General features: G+C 27.1%; 1 protein-coding gene across 6 annotated transcripts in view; it reads left to right on the top strand.

Moving 5' to 3' along the window:
- Nucleotides 1–369: 369 nt before the first annotated feature.
- The window catches only part of LOC107442127 (neuron navigator 3), a 521,654-nt gene continuing 502,059 nt past the window's right edge, over nt 370–19,964 (top strand). For all 6 annotated transcript variants that reach the window (XM_043039754.3, XM_087159425.1, XM_087159438.1 and 3 more), the window contains exon 1: nt 370–1,353. In XM_043039754.3, the coding sequence (XP_042895688.3) occupies nt 1,267–1,353 (87 nt within the window). In that variant the 5' untranslated portion in view covers nt 370–1,266. The remainder of the gene's footprint in view (nt 1,354–19,964) is intronic.

Here is a 19,964-nt window from a genome sequence, read left to right on the forward strand (position 1 = left end):
CGATAAGATTGATAAAATTATTTCGATAAGTTATCTTATTCAATATATCATCAAAATTCGCAATCTTATTCATAATCATTGCATTATTTTGATATCTATCCTAATATATGATGTTCTCGACATATCCTGCGAATAAATTTTAAAGTTTGGTTAATGAGATGCTCAAAATATCGACATTTTCTGCTATCTCTATTTAACATTATCTCGTGCAAAAGACAATGATAGAATATATTTTCAACATTACATTCGTTAGATTTTGGACTAACGATCGCTCTGTTTTCTTTACCTGAACAACAACAAAATCTTTCTTCCAGATGTGCAGCGCCAAGCAGCATGGGCAGCGTGTCCCTATATTTGGCAACCCTATCTGTTGCACGTGTGCCAAAGGTTCCTCAGTCGCGTGCGAGACAGTGAAGTTACGAGTCCCCCCATCCGCTAGTCGGAGACTCATCCCGGCCGGAAGGTGTGCGGCGGGAAAAAGAACTTCACTTAAAATTTTCCTTACCCAGGATTATTCAAGCGCTTTACAGATACAAAAGATTTTCTTTTTTTGTGGAATGCAATGTCCGGGATTCAACAAAGCATGAGTTCTACTGGTCCCGGATAAATTGATAATTTCAGAGTGTGTGTTGACAGGTGAACCAGACGCTCAGGTGTGTTAAGGAGAAATTATTTTAATTGCTTCTTCGCTAACTTTTGGATTAGAATTTAAAATTTTTTTTTAAAATTTTTATATTAAATTAATATTTCGTTGGAACATTTATGGATAGAATTTTACATGTGAAATTAGGCTTAAGAATAGATTGCCGATATTGTTTGAACTAATTTGTGGCAATCAAAGTAGAAGTTTTTGTATTGAAAAAACCATAAAATATACCATTTATTAATATTCTCATTTTGAATTATACACAGTAAAAACGGAACGATTTTATTTGCATTGGATTGCTTCACGTTTCGCAATGAAAGCCATATTCTTGGAATAAATAGTTTATCTTGTTTATCGTTTTCTATCTTTTATCAAAATCCATGAAACTGGAACAGAAAATATAATAACGCAAACGATATTATTGTGGATTAAATTGAGCAACTAAAAAAACCTAATGTGGATTATTAAGTAAGACGATTTTTTTCTAAAGGAATAATGCACTAGTGATGTTGTTAAACATGGTTTGAACTATGAATATGATGTGATGTGTCTGTGTTTGTGTACTTGCACATAGCCTGTGTATGTGTAATGTGAGTGATTTGGAAATTTTATAAAAGAAAATGGCATGCCTGAGAAGAGGCGGAAAGAATGATGGATCGACTGAGAGTTTGGCTTTTAACACATCTAAAAGAAAATCGATCATACAGGTGAGAAAAGTATATAAAGTGCATGCTCATGCTTTTTAGAATGAGAAAAATATTTAATTTTCTGCCTACATACAGAAGAACTTTTTTCCTCTTTATTTTACAGCTCTTATTTTTAATGAATAGGATAGTTTATGCAGATTAATAGTCTTCATTTAAAATTAGCTTTAATTTCAAAATTTGCATCTGAGTTGCCAAATTTGCACTTTTCCATGCTGATTAGTTTATGTTGATAAGTGAACAAAAAAGAGCATGAAAATTCATTGAATGTTTTTTTTATAATATAATTTCTCTTTTATATTAAGGTTTTTAATTAAAGCAAATATAATTTATAAAAAGGAATATATCGATTGTTAAGAACTTAAATCTTAAAGAATAAATCCTATAAATTTTAAAATTAAATATATATGCATTTTATATTTGGTCTCAGTAAAATGTGCTTCTTGTATTTTGTAATAAAAACATAAAGTTATTTTTATATTAAAAAAATGAAAATGAATTTTCGGTCCAATTTAATTTGCTTAAAATATTGTAATTATAGAAAGTAGATTCCCTTTTATTCTAAATAACCCTTTATTAAACTTTTTAAATATATCTATTTAGAAACAATAATAAAAATATTTTTTGTGATCATTAAAATTAAATAAATTAGGTTATTTTAAAAATATTATAAGCAGATACTTAATTTGAAATTTAATCTATGACTATTTTAAATTCACGAATTTATGAATGTATTTATTTTATAAATATTTTTCAACATATTTTACTTCACAAAAAATATTTTATGAATAAACGTTCTGGTGTTACAAAATATTGAAATAGCAACCAATTCAAATGTTTAGTGAAAAACATTTAGTGTTTTTTTTAAAAGCAAAGGTTTAAAATGTAATTTATTACTGTAAAAAGAAAAAAAGTTTTGGTTCATCCCTTTTAAGTAATAAACCAAACAGTTTATATAATATATTTTAATTATTTTTAATATTATCAGTTATATAGTTATAGAAAATTAAGATTATTTATACGATTACTAATGTGTATTAGTATAAGTTATTACTAGTTTGTGATTATTTGCATTTTTAATTTAAACATGAAAAAATTATTTTAAAAAATTTGAACGTTTTAATAGAAAATTGTTTTGATTATAAAATCTGTAACTTTTCTGTAATTCATGATCCAGGCAAATGCTTTATATACTTATACATTTTCCGTTTACTATTTGAATGGTAATATATTTTTTTGAAGAATATAAACTTATGTAAAAATAACTACACTATATCGCATGAGTATGTAATATAAATATAGTTTTTGATATAAAAATGCAGAAGCAGGTTTCTGTAGTTGTGAGCAATGAGATAAACACGTTTAAAATAATTTCATTTGAAGATGCATTTTCCTATATATGATTATTTGCCTTTAGTAATTACTATTGAATTATTGAATTACAGTAATAATTACTGTACAAAATTAAAAATCACTTACTCATTTTATAATTTACACAATAAAACTTGAAATTGGAGCCAAAAATACAAGAATTTCCATCGCAAATTATTCCAGTAAATTACTGCATGCATTTATGACGAGCTTAAAAAATAACTACGAATCTTCGTTTTTTCCTGTTAAAAGTAATAAAAGTCTTCAAAAAAATATTTCTGAAAGTGAAACTCAATATTAATTTGTTTTAAACCTATTATCGCAACGCATAAAATAGTTGCTCACAAAGTTTCCCACTCTGAAAATCACTCGTATCTCTCTCTTTTGATTAAACGTATCTCCGGTTAATTATGAATAAAAAATCACTCCCTTGGGCCAGATCTTCTCGCACGAAGAGCAAATTGAGCTCAGCGAAATATGAATGTGAAATCATCTCTAGCATCCTCCCGAAGAGCATCTTCATCTTTGTCTTCCTCGAAATGATCCCAATCACAAACCCTTCCCCCCATCAAACTGTAACTCATTAAAACTGCATTACAAGGAAGCCATCGGTAGAGGAGAGAAGAGCATCTATTATGAAGGTTATACGGAAATGCCACAAGATAGGGAATCGTGGGAGCTGTAAAATTGAAGATTCAGTGCATAAATCTTTCGCCAAGTGGCTTGTCTCTGGTAATCAAGTCGGGCCACTGCCTTCATATACATCATAATCAGCACCTTTTGGCCCTAAGCGAAAGCCTGTTAATTCTATGAGTGCTGGACTCACATTTTACATCGCTGTTAATTTATTACCTATTTGATTTGTGTAATGATTTTAAACTCTTGATGTTGAGTACTGTTAATCTAACGACTTGATTAAGCCTTGGCTACTTTTTGATTTAGAATGTATATGTAAGACTTGGGGTTATATATTCATCCATTTGAGTTATATATTCATCCATTTACATACTCATGTTAGACAGAAAGTATGCCAAAAGCATGCATTTTGTCTTTAGGAAATATGACATTTTGTCACGCTTTTATAAATTGGGCTTTTCATAAATCTGTTAAATCGCTGTTAACATATTACTTACTTGATTTGTGTAATGATTTTCAGCTCCTGGCGTAGAATACCGTGAATCCATTGACTTGATTAAGAGTTAGCTACTTTGTGATTTAGAATGTATGTGTAAGACTTTGCGTATATATTCATGTATTTAAGCTGCAAACACATGTCATACAGAAATTATGCCAAAAGATGCATTTTGTCATTTGGAAATATGGAATTTTGCCATGCTTTTATCAAATGGGCTCTTTACAAATGATATTATCACTTTATGAAAAGCGAAATGGCGATTATATACTTATCCCTTAGTGTTGGCTTCTTAGTGATAAAGAATGTATCTGTAAGACTTTGCGTATATACTCATGTATTTAAGCTACATGCACTGTCATACAGAAATTATGCCAAAAGATACATTTTGTCGTTTAAAAATATGGAATTTTGCCATGCTTTTATCAAATGGGCTCTTTACAAATGATATTATCACTTTATGAAAAGCGAAATGGCGATTATATACTTATCGCTTTATGATAAATATTGGAATCTACTTTTCCCATATCCTATATACAAAACGATATCACCGTAACTGCTCACCTATTGTTATATCTTATTATAACCATTCAATACAATATTTTTATCGATGACTAATAAACACATTTTTATATCGTAATCAAAGGTAAAACATTTTTATTTTAATCTGAATGGAAATAGTCACGCATTTTAACACTGTCGTTACTTCTTAATTATGATAATTATAGTTAATTATAAAGTTACTTTACAATTATTATAAAATTAATATTTTAGGCTTTTTAAAAAGCTTTTTAAAGCATGCGCATTTATCTAGTTGTGCGTAGTAATATTTTGAATACCAAGTTTAAGTTTTTTCCTTGTAAATACAGAAAAATAGTGTCTTACCGCTAATAAGATCTTACCTTATTAAATTATAAAGCAAACTTTTATAAATATAGATTAAAATAAATAAATTACCAATATGTAATTATTTTAAAATGAAGTTTTTTTACAAATTTAAAGTAATTTAATTGATAAATATTGCTATTCATTGAGCTTTTTTCTTTATCTTGAAATCTTTATTCCATCGAATTGATTTTACTTCAATGGGGAAGAATCTTTAACAAAACTTAAACAAAAATTTCGAAATTTTGCAATATAATTTTGTACCATGCAAGGCTGTTGCAGTATAAAAAATAATTTAAATACATATAGAAAGCAAAATAGCACGAAAATTCATGTGAAGTATATCTCGTTCATTTTAATATGCTATATTTAATTAGCAGTTAAAAGTATTTCTTACATGCCACGAAAGTTTATATCAAACTCATATCGTTGCTTCAGCTATTAAGATAAGTAATAGTTATAAAGTTTTCCCCTTTAATCTTTTCTCCCATATTTGGACCCCTTAAATGGTGCTTTCTGTCATATTTTTAGTCGAAAGTCATAGGATTTATTGTCCTGAACTTTTCCTCAAGGGAACGATCAATATGATAAAAAAGATGGAAAATCGTGGGAAATATCTAGAATTGTCAACAATTTTGAGTTCTCTTGAGAATTCAAATTATTTTTAAAGGCATTCATTTAAAGTAAATGTTTATTTGATTTAAAATAAAACACATAATTTATGAAAAAAAAAGAAAAATTGTGCAAAAGATTAAAGAAAGTTGCTTATCCATTTTAAATATAATAATATGAACTGTATTTAAGCAACTTCATAAGGAAAAAACTCACTCATATTTTCAAACTTGTCAGGTCATGCTTCTTTGAAAATTAATAAAATAAAGCTTAAATAATGTTTATAAAATTAACTCAATTTAAAACGTCTATAAAATAATTTATAAAAACCGTATATTTTATCATTATTTTTATTTTGAATTTTTTTTATAGATGTAAAAATTTATCTGTTAAAACTTTTTAAAAGAAATTTACATAGCAAATTAATAATTTCATAAAGAAATAAATTTCAAGAAGCAGTTTGCATAATATTAAATATATTTTTTAAGTAACATTGAAAACAAAGTAACACGTACTTGCTTTTATTAAATCCCGATGTGTGTAATATTTTCAGACTCAAGTATGGACTACATAAATAATATCTTATAAAATGAATTTTATGATACTAATATTTTAATTTTTTTAATATTGTATACATCGTTTTAATACCTTGATATTATTGTATAAGATTAAAATAAATATGGAGTGCAATTAAATATCAAAATAATAATAATACAATTTTGACTAATATGTTTCAAGATAAAAGGAAAAAATTAAACATGCTACGACAATATCATTATAATATGTATTTTTATGTGAGTAAAGTGAAGCATGTACATTTCGTTATTTTAGTTAAACACGAATGAATTTATTAATAACATGTTTTGTAAATGATATAACAGTTCTTTTATTTTTTTAACATACAATGAACTTCTACTGTTTGATTCTAAGTAAAACTATTCTGAATAAAACTATTTAATAATAAATAAAATTTTTGAATAAAGCTATTCATTGACAATACTTAATTTTCGTAAACATCTACAATTTGGGCATTTAGAAATTCTCAAATGCAGTGGGTATACGAAAAGCTTAAAATTATATATAATTAAGAAACATTTTCAAAAGCACCGATAAAAAATCCGAAAATTTCGGTAAAAATACTACGTTTTTCATTTAGGCATTAAAGTATTTTTGTGTATTGTACTATAATCAAGGGGAAATTCTGGAAATTTGTAAAGTAAATATCTGAAAACAATATTAAGCATAAGTTTGATTAAAAGTAACATTTTCCTAAAAAAACAATTACAGTTTATTAGTATTGTTCTTCAGTCTTTCATACGTACTTTTTGTACTGAACACACGCTATTTGGACTTAGTTAAGAATTTTTTAAAAACTCTTAACGTTGGCCTATTAATAACTAATAAAATAGCGGCATCAAAATGCAATTCGGTATATTTTATTTAAAAAAATTTAAAAGCAAAATTTTGATGAAAACTTGGTAACAAAGATCTGGTTTTAACACTGAACTGAATATGATATTTTACAGAAATTATTACAACTTCTGATTGTTCAGTATTTTGAATAATTCGCGTTCGAATTAAAGATAATCCACTTCAATATAACGAAGAAAAACGTGATAAAATGTATTCTGTTTTTCTATACTCTAATGATCAGAATCTTTCATTCATGACTAATAAGCACTTGAAATTGCATAATATAGAATTCAAGAAATAATTAAAAAGATTTTCTTGTATCATATAATTTAAAAACAAAAGAAGTATTAATTGCTTTTGTTTGTCTTTGATTTAATTTTTCCTTCAATTTAAGAGTTTCAAGAACTTCTTGGCATTTAATTCGGTTTCTTACTCAGGAATTGATTGCACGGTTACTCGTTCCAGCTCTATTTGAAATAATTAAATTAAGAATTACGTGACTCTTTTCACGAGAGTTAATTATGAATCTCAAAGATACCTTAAATGATTTCAGCGTTTTCCCTTGTTTATACTCTGATTAAAATGCTTGGGTAACTTGCCTTTTATTTTCAATATCTCAGATATTTGAAAAGCATTCGAAAATCAATGCAAGCTAATTATTTTAAATGGAAATTTTTGAGTGGAAGGCATTATTAGATATATTACTTAACGGAGCAAAACTGCAATGAGCGCTTTTAAAATAGTAAGTATTATAAGTTAAAAAAATAAAATTTATTGTAATTTATTACTTATAGAGGCTGAGAATGTCTGAACTTGTCATCTTCTTCGAAAATTCTTTAATTGTTTTTTAATTTTTAACCTAAAAGTTTTATTTCCCTAAAAATTAAGTATCTTTTTTTTCAGAAAATCTTATTTTGAAGATTAAGTAATTTTCTTAAAAATACTATTCAGATGATTGACATGCACCCTTGATATCACACAAATGCAATTTTCCAAAATTTATAGAATATGCATGTTTATAAATATATGCACATTTCTCACCACCTCTCTATAGCCTGCGGAAATGCGTTTTACCCTCATTTGCTACTCTCGCACACAATGGTTTTTCTTGTTTTATTTCTCACCTTTTTTTTAAATTTTTCGCAGTCAAATTTGCGTCTTATATTTCAAATCACTTTTGTTTCTTCTCACTCACGTCTGGAAAGTTTTGAAAATGGGCGCCTTCTTTTTCGCGCTTGAAGCATATGTTACTGTTATTTCCTATTCATATATTTTTGAAGTGAATGAAGTTTTTAATCAAGTAGTACGCACATCAGTCGAAAAACTTGAGATAATAAAAATTATCAGATTTGTTTTTTTTTAAGTACTTCTTCATACTGTTTAAATTTGAAATTTTGAATGTGTTCAAAAACACACTTTGTTTTTATTAGCCCACTGTTACAGCTTTTATTATTATTGACAAACTAGTGTGCCTAAAGTACAAGTAATTTTGAACTGTTAGTAAGATTTAGTTAAACTTGGTGATGTTGCCTAGGGCATGTCGGGATTTTTTTAGTAGACGTAATCTTTTTATAATTAACTTTTCAGTGAACACAAGGCCACTTTATTCTCCTAATCCCAACCTTTGTTACTCATTCTTGTGGGGAAATATGAAATCCGAGCAACTTGCTATAGACTGCAATCAGATCTAAATTCAAATATCTTCAGCTACTTTTGAAAAATGCATAAAATTCTTGTTTTCTTAAAAAGTCTTTCAAAAACTTCGGTCTTTCTTTCGTCAAATTTCTCAAACATTGAAACAATTGATTTAATAAGTTAACGAATTTGAATTCTAATTACAAATGAAAAATTTTATTAACTGCTTGGTCTGAAAACACTTCTACTTCGATTGGTTCTTATAAATTTTTTTTTAAATGCAAGAAAAAAAAGAAGGAAAGTGAAAAATTGTAAAACTGCAAAATTAAAAATTTTGATGATGAGTTCAATGAAAAATATCCTTGTACCTATCTGACAGCAATATTTGTTTATTTATTTATTTTATATAAGCTATTGATAATTTTTAATAGTTCCAAATTCTATCTCTCCATCCCGGTTCTGGATGAAGAAGCTTTGCTCTATAAACTGTTTAAATATTTTGGATTTCAACATATAATAAAAACATTTACATCATATAAATTCAGAATGTACTGCAATAAAAATGAAAGTAATTTTATTTATAATGTACAAAAATGATAAAGATAATTTTAATTGTTTTTGAAAAGGTAAAAATTAATTTATTTTCTATATTTAAGTTTTCGTACACCATAAGAGCACTCATCATTTAAATTATCCTCGTTATTTAATAAACAGACGACTAAAATACTAAAACTATTGAACACTAAAACGTTTGTTAAGATAACTGTTGTTAAATGTTAATTAAATGTGCGTCGCGTGAGATTAGCAGTTCGTGAGAGATGTCACGAGATCTTAGTCAACTGCATCTTTCCGGCTCCAGATCTGCAGTGCAGTGATGCTGAACAGATTCTTCCGGCACGCTTCTTATAGCACAATTTTAAAAGAAAAATTTTTCGATTAAACAGGCGTCGTATGCATTCTAATAAATTATTTTCCAATAATTCTAAATAAACTAAATCAGTTCATTTGAGTAAAAACTATTCTTTTTACTTCAGTAAACTCTTCTTTTGTCTAGCAGATATTAGATTTTCGAACTATATATTATAATATATCGCTATATATCATATATATCGAATAGGTTAGCTCACATATTTTTATAATATCTAAGGAAATTAAAAATAAATATGTTAAATGTCATTATTTATAAGATTTTATTTACAATAATAAGTATTTCATTTTTATAAGTTTTATTTGCTATTATTAATTTTACTTAAATTGAATAAATAAACATTTGCTTTTTAAATGACTAGAAATATATAACGAGAGAAAAGGCTTCTTGTTTTTAATAAAGGGTTTTACATAATAATAAAAATAATATATAATTTAAATATTACAAAATTCTATTCTGTATTATTACGTGATGTTGCGTTTTACCTAATACAAAAGACACATATAAATATTTTTTGTAACTTTTCTTCCTAAAATATGCAGATTAATTGATTAGTCAAGTTTGTTATATTTAGTTTGCATTTTCGGTTTGTTTAATGAAATTCCATAATAATTTTGAATTTCACATTGATATTTACAATTGGTGTATGGAAATTGTCAATATTACATATTTTTGAAAAAATATGCATGCTAACAAAAATTATCACTTTTTCCATGGCATCTGTTTCATTGCAATAATATATTTGTAAATATACGGAAATGCTTTTCTTCCTATAGAGATCTCGAGTTACTTAAGGAATTATAAATCCTTAAATGTACAATTTTTTTTCACTGTGTTCATACGTTTCTTAAAAAACTGAAAGCCACCACTAGAGACTACAAAGGGAGTCTTTTTTGGAGATTTTCGAGAACGTCTCCAATAATTTAAATTCCATTCATAAGCCATGCGTCATAAAGCCTGTCAATTGATTGTAACCGCAAGCCTGTCAATTGATTGTTTTAAATTTTAGAGACTTCTTCATGTCTACCTTAAAAAAATAAAAATTGTCTTTTTCACATAATTATCAATAATGACCCCATATCCTTCTATATCATATGCATGAAATAATGTTTGTGAAATCTTCAGTATGCATGCCATAAAACGTCTTTAATGTTTAGCTTCTGTAATTGAAATCATAATGATTTGCGAAAGAGATCTCCAATTTCGTTAATTAAAAACCCTCTTAAAATGAAAACTTCTAGACTGTGTCAAATGATAGAAACAGACGTCTGATTCCTCTCACCACTTCATCCCAGACATCCTAATCAATTCGTTAATCATTGATCCCCAATTAAATTTCATTCATAATTAGATTCAGTGAAAATGTTTTGATGCTAAGGATGCCTCCAGAAATTTAAATGGAAGTTTAGGGTAAATGAACATCATTCAAATAATAATTATGTAAGCTATGTAAATCTCGCACTAATTAATTATAGAAATATCATTTTCATTCATTGCATTTTTAGTTTATTTATCTGTTAAAATGGACAGCTTATTTTTTAAATTTAAGTAATTGAAAATTATTCAATTTATCCTAAGTCCAAGAAGGAATCTGCACAAAGACAGAAGGATAATAAAAGAAAAGGGAAAAATCTTATAGTTAGGAGTCTTTTTTTAAAAAAAATTCGTTTAAATACTAAGGCTTTGTCGTCACATGAAGTAAGGCTTTTAAGAGAATAACATGCTGTGCTTGTGGTTTGAGTTTGTGACATTTATTCGTGATAATTGGGATAAGTTTGGTTAATTTTAATTCAACGTTTTTATAATATTTAAGTAAATCAAGCAAATGTAAAAGAAAAGCCATAGTTTTGTAAAATGAAAAGCGTAAAAGACATATTTTTTTGAATATTTGAAAAGTTACTCCTAGCCTGCATTGTTTGCACTCACAAAAAAAGAAAGAAATGAGAATCATTTAGTTTGATGGTTATCATCTGTGTACATTGTGAAAACCATTTTGTATTATCCCCTCGAATTTGAAGTTGAACAAACAAAAACATTTCATGAAGTCATGAACATTTCTTTTTTGTAAATTAACATCAATTGGAGCTTTCGTATTCAATATCAAAGGTGTAGTTAAATCTAAAACTCTTGTGATGGAAAAAGTTTACACAAAAGCATTCACACTAACCGTTAAATATTTCCACCATAAACTCCAACATTAGCGTACTTTTGTATCATCTGTCGAATGCTTACAAACGTTTTCGAGTTTGATGGAGTTAGTTGTTGTCTTCAGTGCTACACCACATGTACAAAAATAAAAGTTCAAATAAAAACAGAAATAAAAGGAAAAATATACATGTGTGTTTTTAATTGTGCACTAAGGATATTTATATCTTAATTGGTGAACAAGTGAAGTCTCTTCAAACTGTATTAAATAAGTTTATAGTGTATAATTTCTCTCTACTTCTGCTCTGCTCAGCTAAGCTCAGAATTCTTTTCAATATTTTCTCTGTTCTACGTGTATGTTTAATTCACAAAGTAATTTAATTGTACGTATTAGTGTATTTAGTGCGGTAAGGTAATGTACCTTATCTAAATATATAAATAAATATTAGTGGTACTTAATACTGAAAATATTGACAATTATTTAATACCAACTGTGTACAAAGTGCAAAAGAACATTCTCGGTGTTTCACTATGCCAGGAACTGTCCTTGGTTCCACTCCGCTTTGGTGTAGATTAGTTACCACCATTTTCGATGTTATTATACACTAAAAAATTTTACCATATAAAATTGAGTAATTTTTAAGCTATTTATCCATTTTAAAGTTCAGACTGGTTTTTTTTCCAGGCAAGAGAGTACAAAATAAAATGATTAATTCGAGTTTAAAACACTCAAAAAGTCACTTTTTATTATTTTCCTTACTTTTTTATTATTTTCCTTTTATTATTTCCCTTACTACTAACACCCTCAAAGAGAACTATTTATTCTAACAGTGTTTATGCGAGAATTAGATTTTCAAACATGACTTTTCTTAATAAATAAGCTATAGAAAATTGTTACATAACAAGAGAAAAAAATAGAGAACAAAGTGTGACAAATATAACGGGGGAGCCGAAATCAATAACTCTTTAACTTCATGCATTATGAGCTAAAGTAGGATTTATAAAGCCCTTTACAGAGTCTGCATTTTTAAGAACTTTTACTGGGATAACTTTTCCAGTTATTTATTTTTCAATGCTTCGACAAATTTCCGAGCCACTAGGGAAAGAATTGTTTTCTCCGAGCTGGTTTACGGTAATTTAAATCATACGCATGACTATTTTTGTTTTAAACATTAAAATGTTATAACAAACTGAATTATGATAAACTTTTTTATATTTCAAGTAACGATAATTATACTACCCAATTACGATAATTAAAAAAACATCGTTAAATATGAATCACTTTGGATGTGAAAAAGTTAACGGCATCCTCGTCTAGCCACTTCATCCACTTTCATTCTAGACATGTCTCTTCCCGTCAATCTGTTAATCAGCCATTGAAAATAATTGCATTTTCTCTTAATTGCATTGAGAAAATGCATTTTACTTCAAATAATGTCGAAAGCAATTTGTGTTTAAGGTTCCTGATTTGCTTATTAAGCGATGTTGGATCAAACTTGAATTTCGTTATGTTACGTATTTATTAATTAATAACATCTGTCATCCAGTCAAGATGCAATTAAATTTAAATACTAAAATATGTGTTTAAAATCGTATTAAAATTTATTTTTGTTACAGTTAAAAGTTTTGTTTGATGGGTAATTAGGACACTCATTTAAAACAAGTCATTTTATGTAAATGTATTAATTAACACATGCTAATTAATAACTTCTGTATTAATAGTAATAAAACATATATATTAACATCTGCATTAATGAGTAATATAACACATGTAATATAACATATGTATTAATTAATAACATCTGTCACGCTATCTTGATGCAACTCAATTTTAAAGCTAAAATATGTGTTTTAAAAAATACTGAAATTTATTTTTGTAACCATTAAAAGCATCGTTTGATGAACAATTATGACACGTATTTAAAACAACTTGAACACGTCATGTTACTCATATATTAATGAATAACACCTGTAACCCATTCTTGATGCAATTAAAATTGAAATATATGTTTTGAATACCGAATTTTTTTTTAACCGTTAAAAGTTTTATTTGCGGGATAATTGTGGCATGCATTTAAAATGACTCAAGATTACCATGTGCTACTTAAAGAGTACAAAACTTTTCAAATTCATATTTAGTTTAAATTTTCTTAGAGTTAGTTTAATTTAACTTTAACAGATTCAAAAATGAGGTAAATCAATTGTTTCAGAATTCTGTAGATAATTATTAATTCAAAATCTGCTTGAGCGTTCCAAAGTTAGTAAAATATTAGAGATGGTGTGAAAAGTGTTAATATAGCTTCAAGTAAAATGGTAAAAAATGATAATTTACAAAATATATTTGTTTATAATTATGTCTCTCAGATGCTACAAAGGCATTTCTCACAACACTTTTTATGAAGAAAAAAAGTTTTAACTTAGAGATGATAAATTTTATTATTATTAGGAATATACGAATCAATAAGTTTTACATAAAAACGATAAGAGAAGCTAATCAATTTTTAAAACTTTTAAGTTCATCTTTTACAAAATTGTATTAAATGTGAATATATTCAGTACACATTCAAATGCCACATTGGTATTAGTCTTCTGCCTTTTTTGATTTATTTTTCCTACTGATAACATATAAAGAATCACCTAATTTTTTCAACGTTATAGAATTTGTTAATTAACAAATATTATTTATAGTTATTATTTATGATTTCGTACTAATAGAAATGTAATACTAATTAGTGATAAATAATAATAAAACTTCCAATGATTACTGCTTCTAGTTACTAATTAATAACATTAATTTTATTACTGAATTTGCATTTGATGCTGACTAAAATTATATGTTTAGTGCTTAAACGAACTAATGTAATTTTTGGTCATTGAAATAACTTTATGCTTTCTATGATGCTGAAAATGCTTTCCAAGTGCTGCATTATTTTTTAGAATGTTTATTACATGAAGCAATTTTCGACTTAAAGAGCACTAATTAATTTCTAAACCTTAAAATTTAGATATTTGTATTCAAAGCAAAAATACTCCATCTACAAATTCTAATTTGTTTTAATTTAACTTAAATTTTTCTTTATTTAACTTAACACCAATCAGCTGATAAAATAAATTAAAATTCATACGGATCTCTCAGTTGATTAGCCTGCTTTTAAATGCATTCTAATATTAAAGAAAGAAGTAAAATTTTAATGAAGTACATTGATAAAGGAATTAGGAGACTTTATTAGCAAATCATACGCTAACTTGGACAATACATTAATTGCATAAAGCTACAATCATACTTCCGATTGTCAGAATTTGATTTATAACAAAATATAAAGCTTCCTTACAAATATTTAGGTAGTCAAATTTACACATGTATTTGATTATCCCTCCGGAACCTGTAAATCAAAGCCAGTTAAGGATACCGAATGCTGTAAACGTTTCTAAAAATAGTACTAAAGTTAACTAAAATCTATTTTGTAACTCTCCATTTTGGTATACTTCGTTATTTTTCTTTCAATAACATTAAAAACGAAACGGTAGCAATCTGTAAAGTCTGTACAATGGTTTTTAAGAAATTAGCTTTATCCAGAGATCCTAAAAGTTATTTCTTTGAAAGCAAGTAAACTCAAAGACGAAGTAGTCACTATCCATAAAAATGCGATTCCCTTTTCTTCAATGGATGCTTTCCATTATCCAAGACCTTGACTCCTGATGAATGGTTCTAAGGGTAAAGTTTCTTTGGATTTTGTTGTATATTATCTGTGTCACAACTGGTTTGTGTATTATATATTGTAAATAATGTATTTTTACCTGCACTGGAAATTTACAGGAGAATCGGTTCAGCGTTGAACCATAACATTGCAATTTTGTACCGTAATACGATGCAATATTGATGAAACCCTAATACAGGTGTAAATTGTATCTTTTTGAAATGAACCACAGCATCATGTATTCAAGTTAAAGAAGTACGATAATATGGTACAACTCAGCACTACAATACAGTTGCTGCAAATTTGAATGTTATTATGGCTCAATACGCTCTGAAACTTCAAACAGTATTTAACGTATGCACTGTAAAAAATTCTGGGTCACATTCCAGAAAAAAACCTTCACTCAGGGTACTTTTACTTTTTACCGTAAAATCCATTTTTACCGTAACATGTTAGGGAATAAAAAAATCTGATATACCGTAATTTTTACAGCAATAATTACAAGGAAAATCGCCGAATCATTCTATTTAAGCTATTGCTATCTCATTCTATTAAGCTTCGACTTCTGTAAAAAAATATGATATAATATTTCACGATGAAATGGATTTTACGGTAAAATGGTTTTTACGAATAATGCTCACAAAGAGCTGATACTTTATATCGTAATTTGATCTGAAATTTTTTACGGAGTAACAGTATCACACTTTTTTGCGAATATTTATGAGTTAATGTGTTTCAAGATTGATAATGATAGTTAATAAAAAAATAAGTATTTTCTTTAATGTAACAGGATTATAATTTAATATTTAATAGAATCACCATTGCAATAAGGTAATTGTAATAAATTTAATATCTTAAATGCTTTTATTTGATTTACAAATAATATATTTTATAATATAATGTATTTATATTGATTTACAGATAATATATCAGCGAATTAAGTTTTAATCCAGTTAACGCTTAAAAAAACTGTTTCATTAATTATTAATTGACGTTGACATATACATGAAAGTTTAAACACAGAAGATTGATTTTTTTATTATGGAAGACAGTGATTAAGGTCGACGACTGTGCTTTGTTCCAACAAGTTACAGAAAGGATTATTATCCTTTTTTGCAAGTTTCTTAACAAGTCAAAAATAAGTTTTTTGATGAATATTTCATAGTTTTTAAAAATAACTATCTCTTCTAATAAATGTTTCGAACAATGAAAAATTTCTAAAATTCCGTTTAATCTTAACTGATAAAGTGACTATATAGACGAAAAAATAACATACATTGAAAATGTGTTAAGATAGAGAAAAGAAATTTATCAATATTCTAAAAACAATTTTTCTCATACAGCTAGTGGACTGTAAAAATTAATTTTTCTAAAGCTATGTAAAATAAATAGCCTTTTTGTCTTAGAATTTTTAAAAGACCCGATTTTTGCAGAAATAAATTTTTTTTTTTTTAAGATTCAAAAGTCTAAATGAAAATTGTCAAAAAATAGTTCATAATAGAAAAATAGTATTGAATAAATTAAAAATGCTATTGTACGCAGTAAAGAATGTCATTTAAATATGCAGTTTATATTCAAATTTGAGGGATTCTTATTTGTTCAGGCAATATATTTAGCCGACTTGAAAATAGAAGCGTGCAGAAAAAGATTTTAAACTCATGCATTTAAAAATAAATTCTGCATATTAACCTTTGAATACAGCATTTGAAAGTGAAAAAGCTTGATTAAAACAAAAAAGTAAAAAATAAAATCAAATTTTCTAAAACTTTATGTGGTTTAACCACTAAAACTAATTAAAAGAAATTTTTGATGTTTGCTTTTTCTAATACAAAAGGAAATAATAAAAAAAATATTAATTTATTATACTGATTAGTTTTTTTAAATTAAAATCGTGCTAGATTTGAAAATTGAAAGTACTACGAGCAAATGATAAATCTCCTTATTTTAAAATGCTGTTACTAAACAACATATTTGAACAATCCAAAAAGAATAGGAAGTTGGAAAAAAAAATAGATCTCAAAATAACACACAAAAATTTCACCCTGACGAAATAGAGAATTTCCAAAAATGCCAGCATTCTAATCTTTTTTCTTACAAGTTTCAACATTTAAATTCGTATTTTTTTACTCAAGCATTTGTTTCCTTATTCCATATTTAAATAGATAGATCATTTTAAAAAAGTTGAATCTTTTACAACGGAAAAAGAACGTCAATCCATTCTATACGAATGGAAATAAAGCTAAGCGAGTGACAAAATTCAATATATGCGTTTTTCATAGATTTTTTTAAGTAAAAAAAAAAAAAAGAAAAAAAGGCCGCAACCTCAGCAGGTCTTATACTTTAAACTGAAACTGTACCACTCTTTTTTTTAAAAACTCAAATACAAAAATAAACAGGATTTTTTTTTCTTATCCAGGGCGACCCAACTGAGTTTGTCGATTGGTAGGTCAGGGCCTCTCGACATGGAATGAAAGGGACCGCCATTTTTTGTTTATTTCTTTTTGCTCTCTAGAGAGTAGATTCAGGGCGGGAAATAAGAAAGCAAACAAAAGAGAGACATGAATGTTTCCTTCAGTATCTATTCCCGTCACTCTACAGCTCTCGGGCATCTTTTTTCTCTTCTTCTTCTTCCTACATTTCAAGGATTGCACATCTCTGTCTGCTTTCTGAAAAAAAAAGGGAATTTTTTTAAAGCCTCGAATATACCAGAATTGCTATAAAACGTTCTGATCATCTGTCTGGTTTGAGAAAAGGGAATATTTACTGCTTGGAATAAACAGAACTATTACAAAAACGTTCTGATCATATTTATGATTTTTAAAAAGGGAATTTTAAAAGCTTGGAATATACTAGAAGTAGAATAAGTATAATAAAAAACGATCTGTTTTAAAGAAAAGGAGTACTTAAAGCTTGGAATATACCAGAATTGTTCTTGGACTTAACTGATCCAGAATTGAACGTTCTTGGAATATACCAAAAACGTTCCGAATATCTGCCTGGTGTGTAATGTTTGTAAAAATGGGAATTTTAAAAGACTGGAATATACTAGAAGTATAATAAAAATGAAGTATAATAACGAAAAAGAGATACGCTGGATTTTGAGCAATGGTCAATGATACTTGTTCTCTTAATATAAATTTTCGTTCTGCTATTCTACAATCAGAAACAAAATATTTTATTGTTCCTTCATGCCATTCAATTTAGAAGAAGCACATAGCAAAGTGATCAATGGACCAATGATGGCTATTTTGAAGGAAAATTGTAACATTGATAATCCTCAATGGGAAGCAAAACGCTTTATTACCCTTTAGATTGACTAAAATAAGAAAAAGAAATAAAAAGCGCAGTGATCAATGGAGAGAGAAGCTATTTTCAAAGAAAAGTTTACTATTGTTAACACGCAAGCTAAAAATTACTCATATCAAAATTTTACTCTCTGCTTGTTTTTACGTAAATAGACAAAAACCTTTACATTTCACGGAATGAAGTGTTAATTCAAAAACTTCATCTATATAGTTAAAATCATGCACCTTTAAAATTGCAATTAGGATTTCTTATTGCTTAAAGAATTAGATGAAAGCAAAATTGCGTAAAGAATTATTACGTAAAGAATTAGAATATGATGAAAGAACATGTTTCCAGATTTAAAACAGAAGAAATATAACTTTAATACTTTTTCTTAAAAAATGTCTGCATGCTTAAATATACTGTATTGTTGATGCGCAAATCGATGACATAAAACATCGGAAACTTTAAAGTAAGAATATCACAACATGCATATCCCTCTATAAATATGCAGGCATTATAGGTATTCCCTTTTGAAAAATATATAAAGATTAAAGACATCATCATATTTTCGACCCTAACAGTTGTCATTCGTCCCTGATATTTTAGACAGGGGGACGTAAAAGAACTCCATCATAAACTCCCAGTAAAAATAAATTGTATCTTTTTCCTGTAGCTTGATATTTCAGTTCCCGAGAAGGAATAAAAATAAGAACAAAATGTTCGGCAAACATCTGTAGTTTTATCTCTATTACAAAATTCCCCAGGATCTTATTCTCAAAATAAAGCACAAAATTGAGAGAACAAATACCTCTTTTTAAGAAACGTATGTTTAACGTTTGTTTTTGGTTCTTATACTTTGAAGGGAAAGTTTAGTTTAAAATGTATGCAATCAAGCATAGTTTCTTTTATAAATAAATTTTTTTTGTTTAAGATGCATTTATTTCAATACAGAATTTAATAATTTCTCAAATGCATTAAAATTCAAGAAAAATTATTTGTATTTTGAAAGATAATATGATGATAATCAATTAGTTCTGAAAAAATTATTCTTTTCGGATTTTTGGAAAAGTCTAACTGTGTCATATGTTTTTTAAGAGTTCGTATAATTAAAAGAATTTTCAATTTTTAATGAGCATTAATGTACTATTTGAAAAAAATAAAATATCACTCTCAAAATTGCTTTATATCTTATTCTCGAATTTTCACGTACAAAGATGAAATTTTCATCGCTCTAGCGTTAAGGATTTCATAAATTTTAACTTCTTTAGTTCTCAAAGAGTTAAGATTAGTTGTTAGGAGAACTACTTCCAATTTTCTCTCAAATAACAACTGTTAATCACGATAAATGTTTGCGTATAAAGAAGAAAGGAATAGATTTTATGTCAAAAGACTTTAACTTCCTTCCCTAAGGATAAAAAATGTACAATATAAATTTTAATGAAAATAACCCTTCATTGTATCTTCGACCACTTAATGACATGTTTAACAACGCTATGGAATATACTGA

This window comes from Parasteatoda tepidariorum, chromosome 1, assembly GCF_982258835.1.
Source record: "Parasteatoda tepidariorum strain Cologne lab strain chromosome 1, Ptep-v5.0, whole genome shotgun sequence".
NCBI lineage: Eukaryota > Metazoa > Arthropoda > Arachnida > Araneae > Theridiidae > Parasteatoda > Parasteatoda tepidariorum.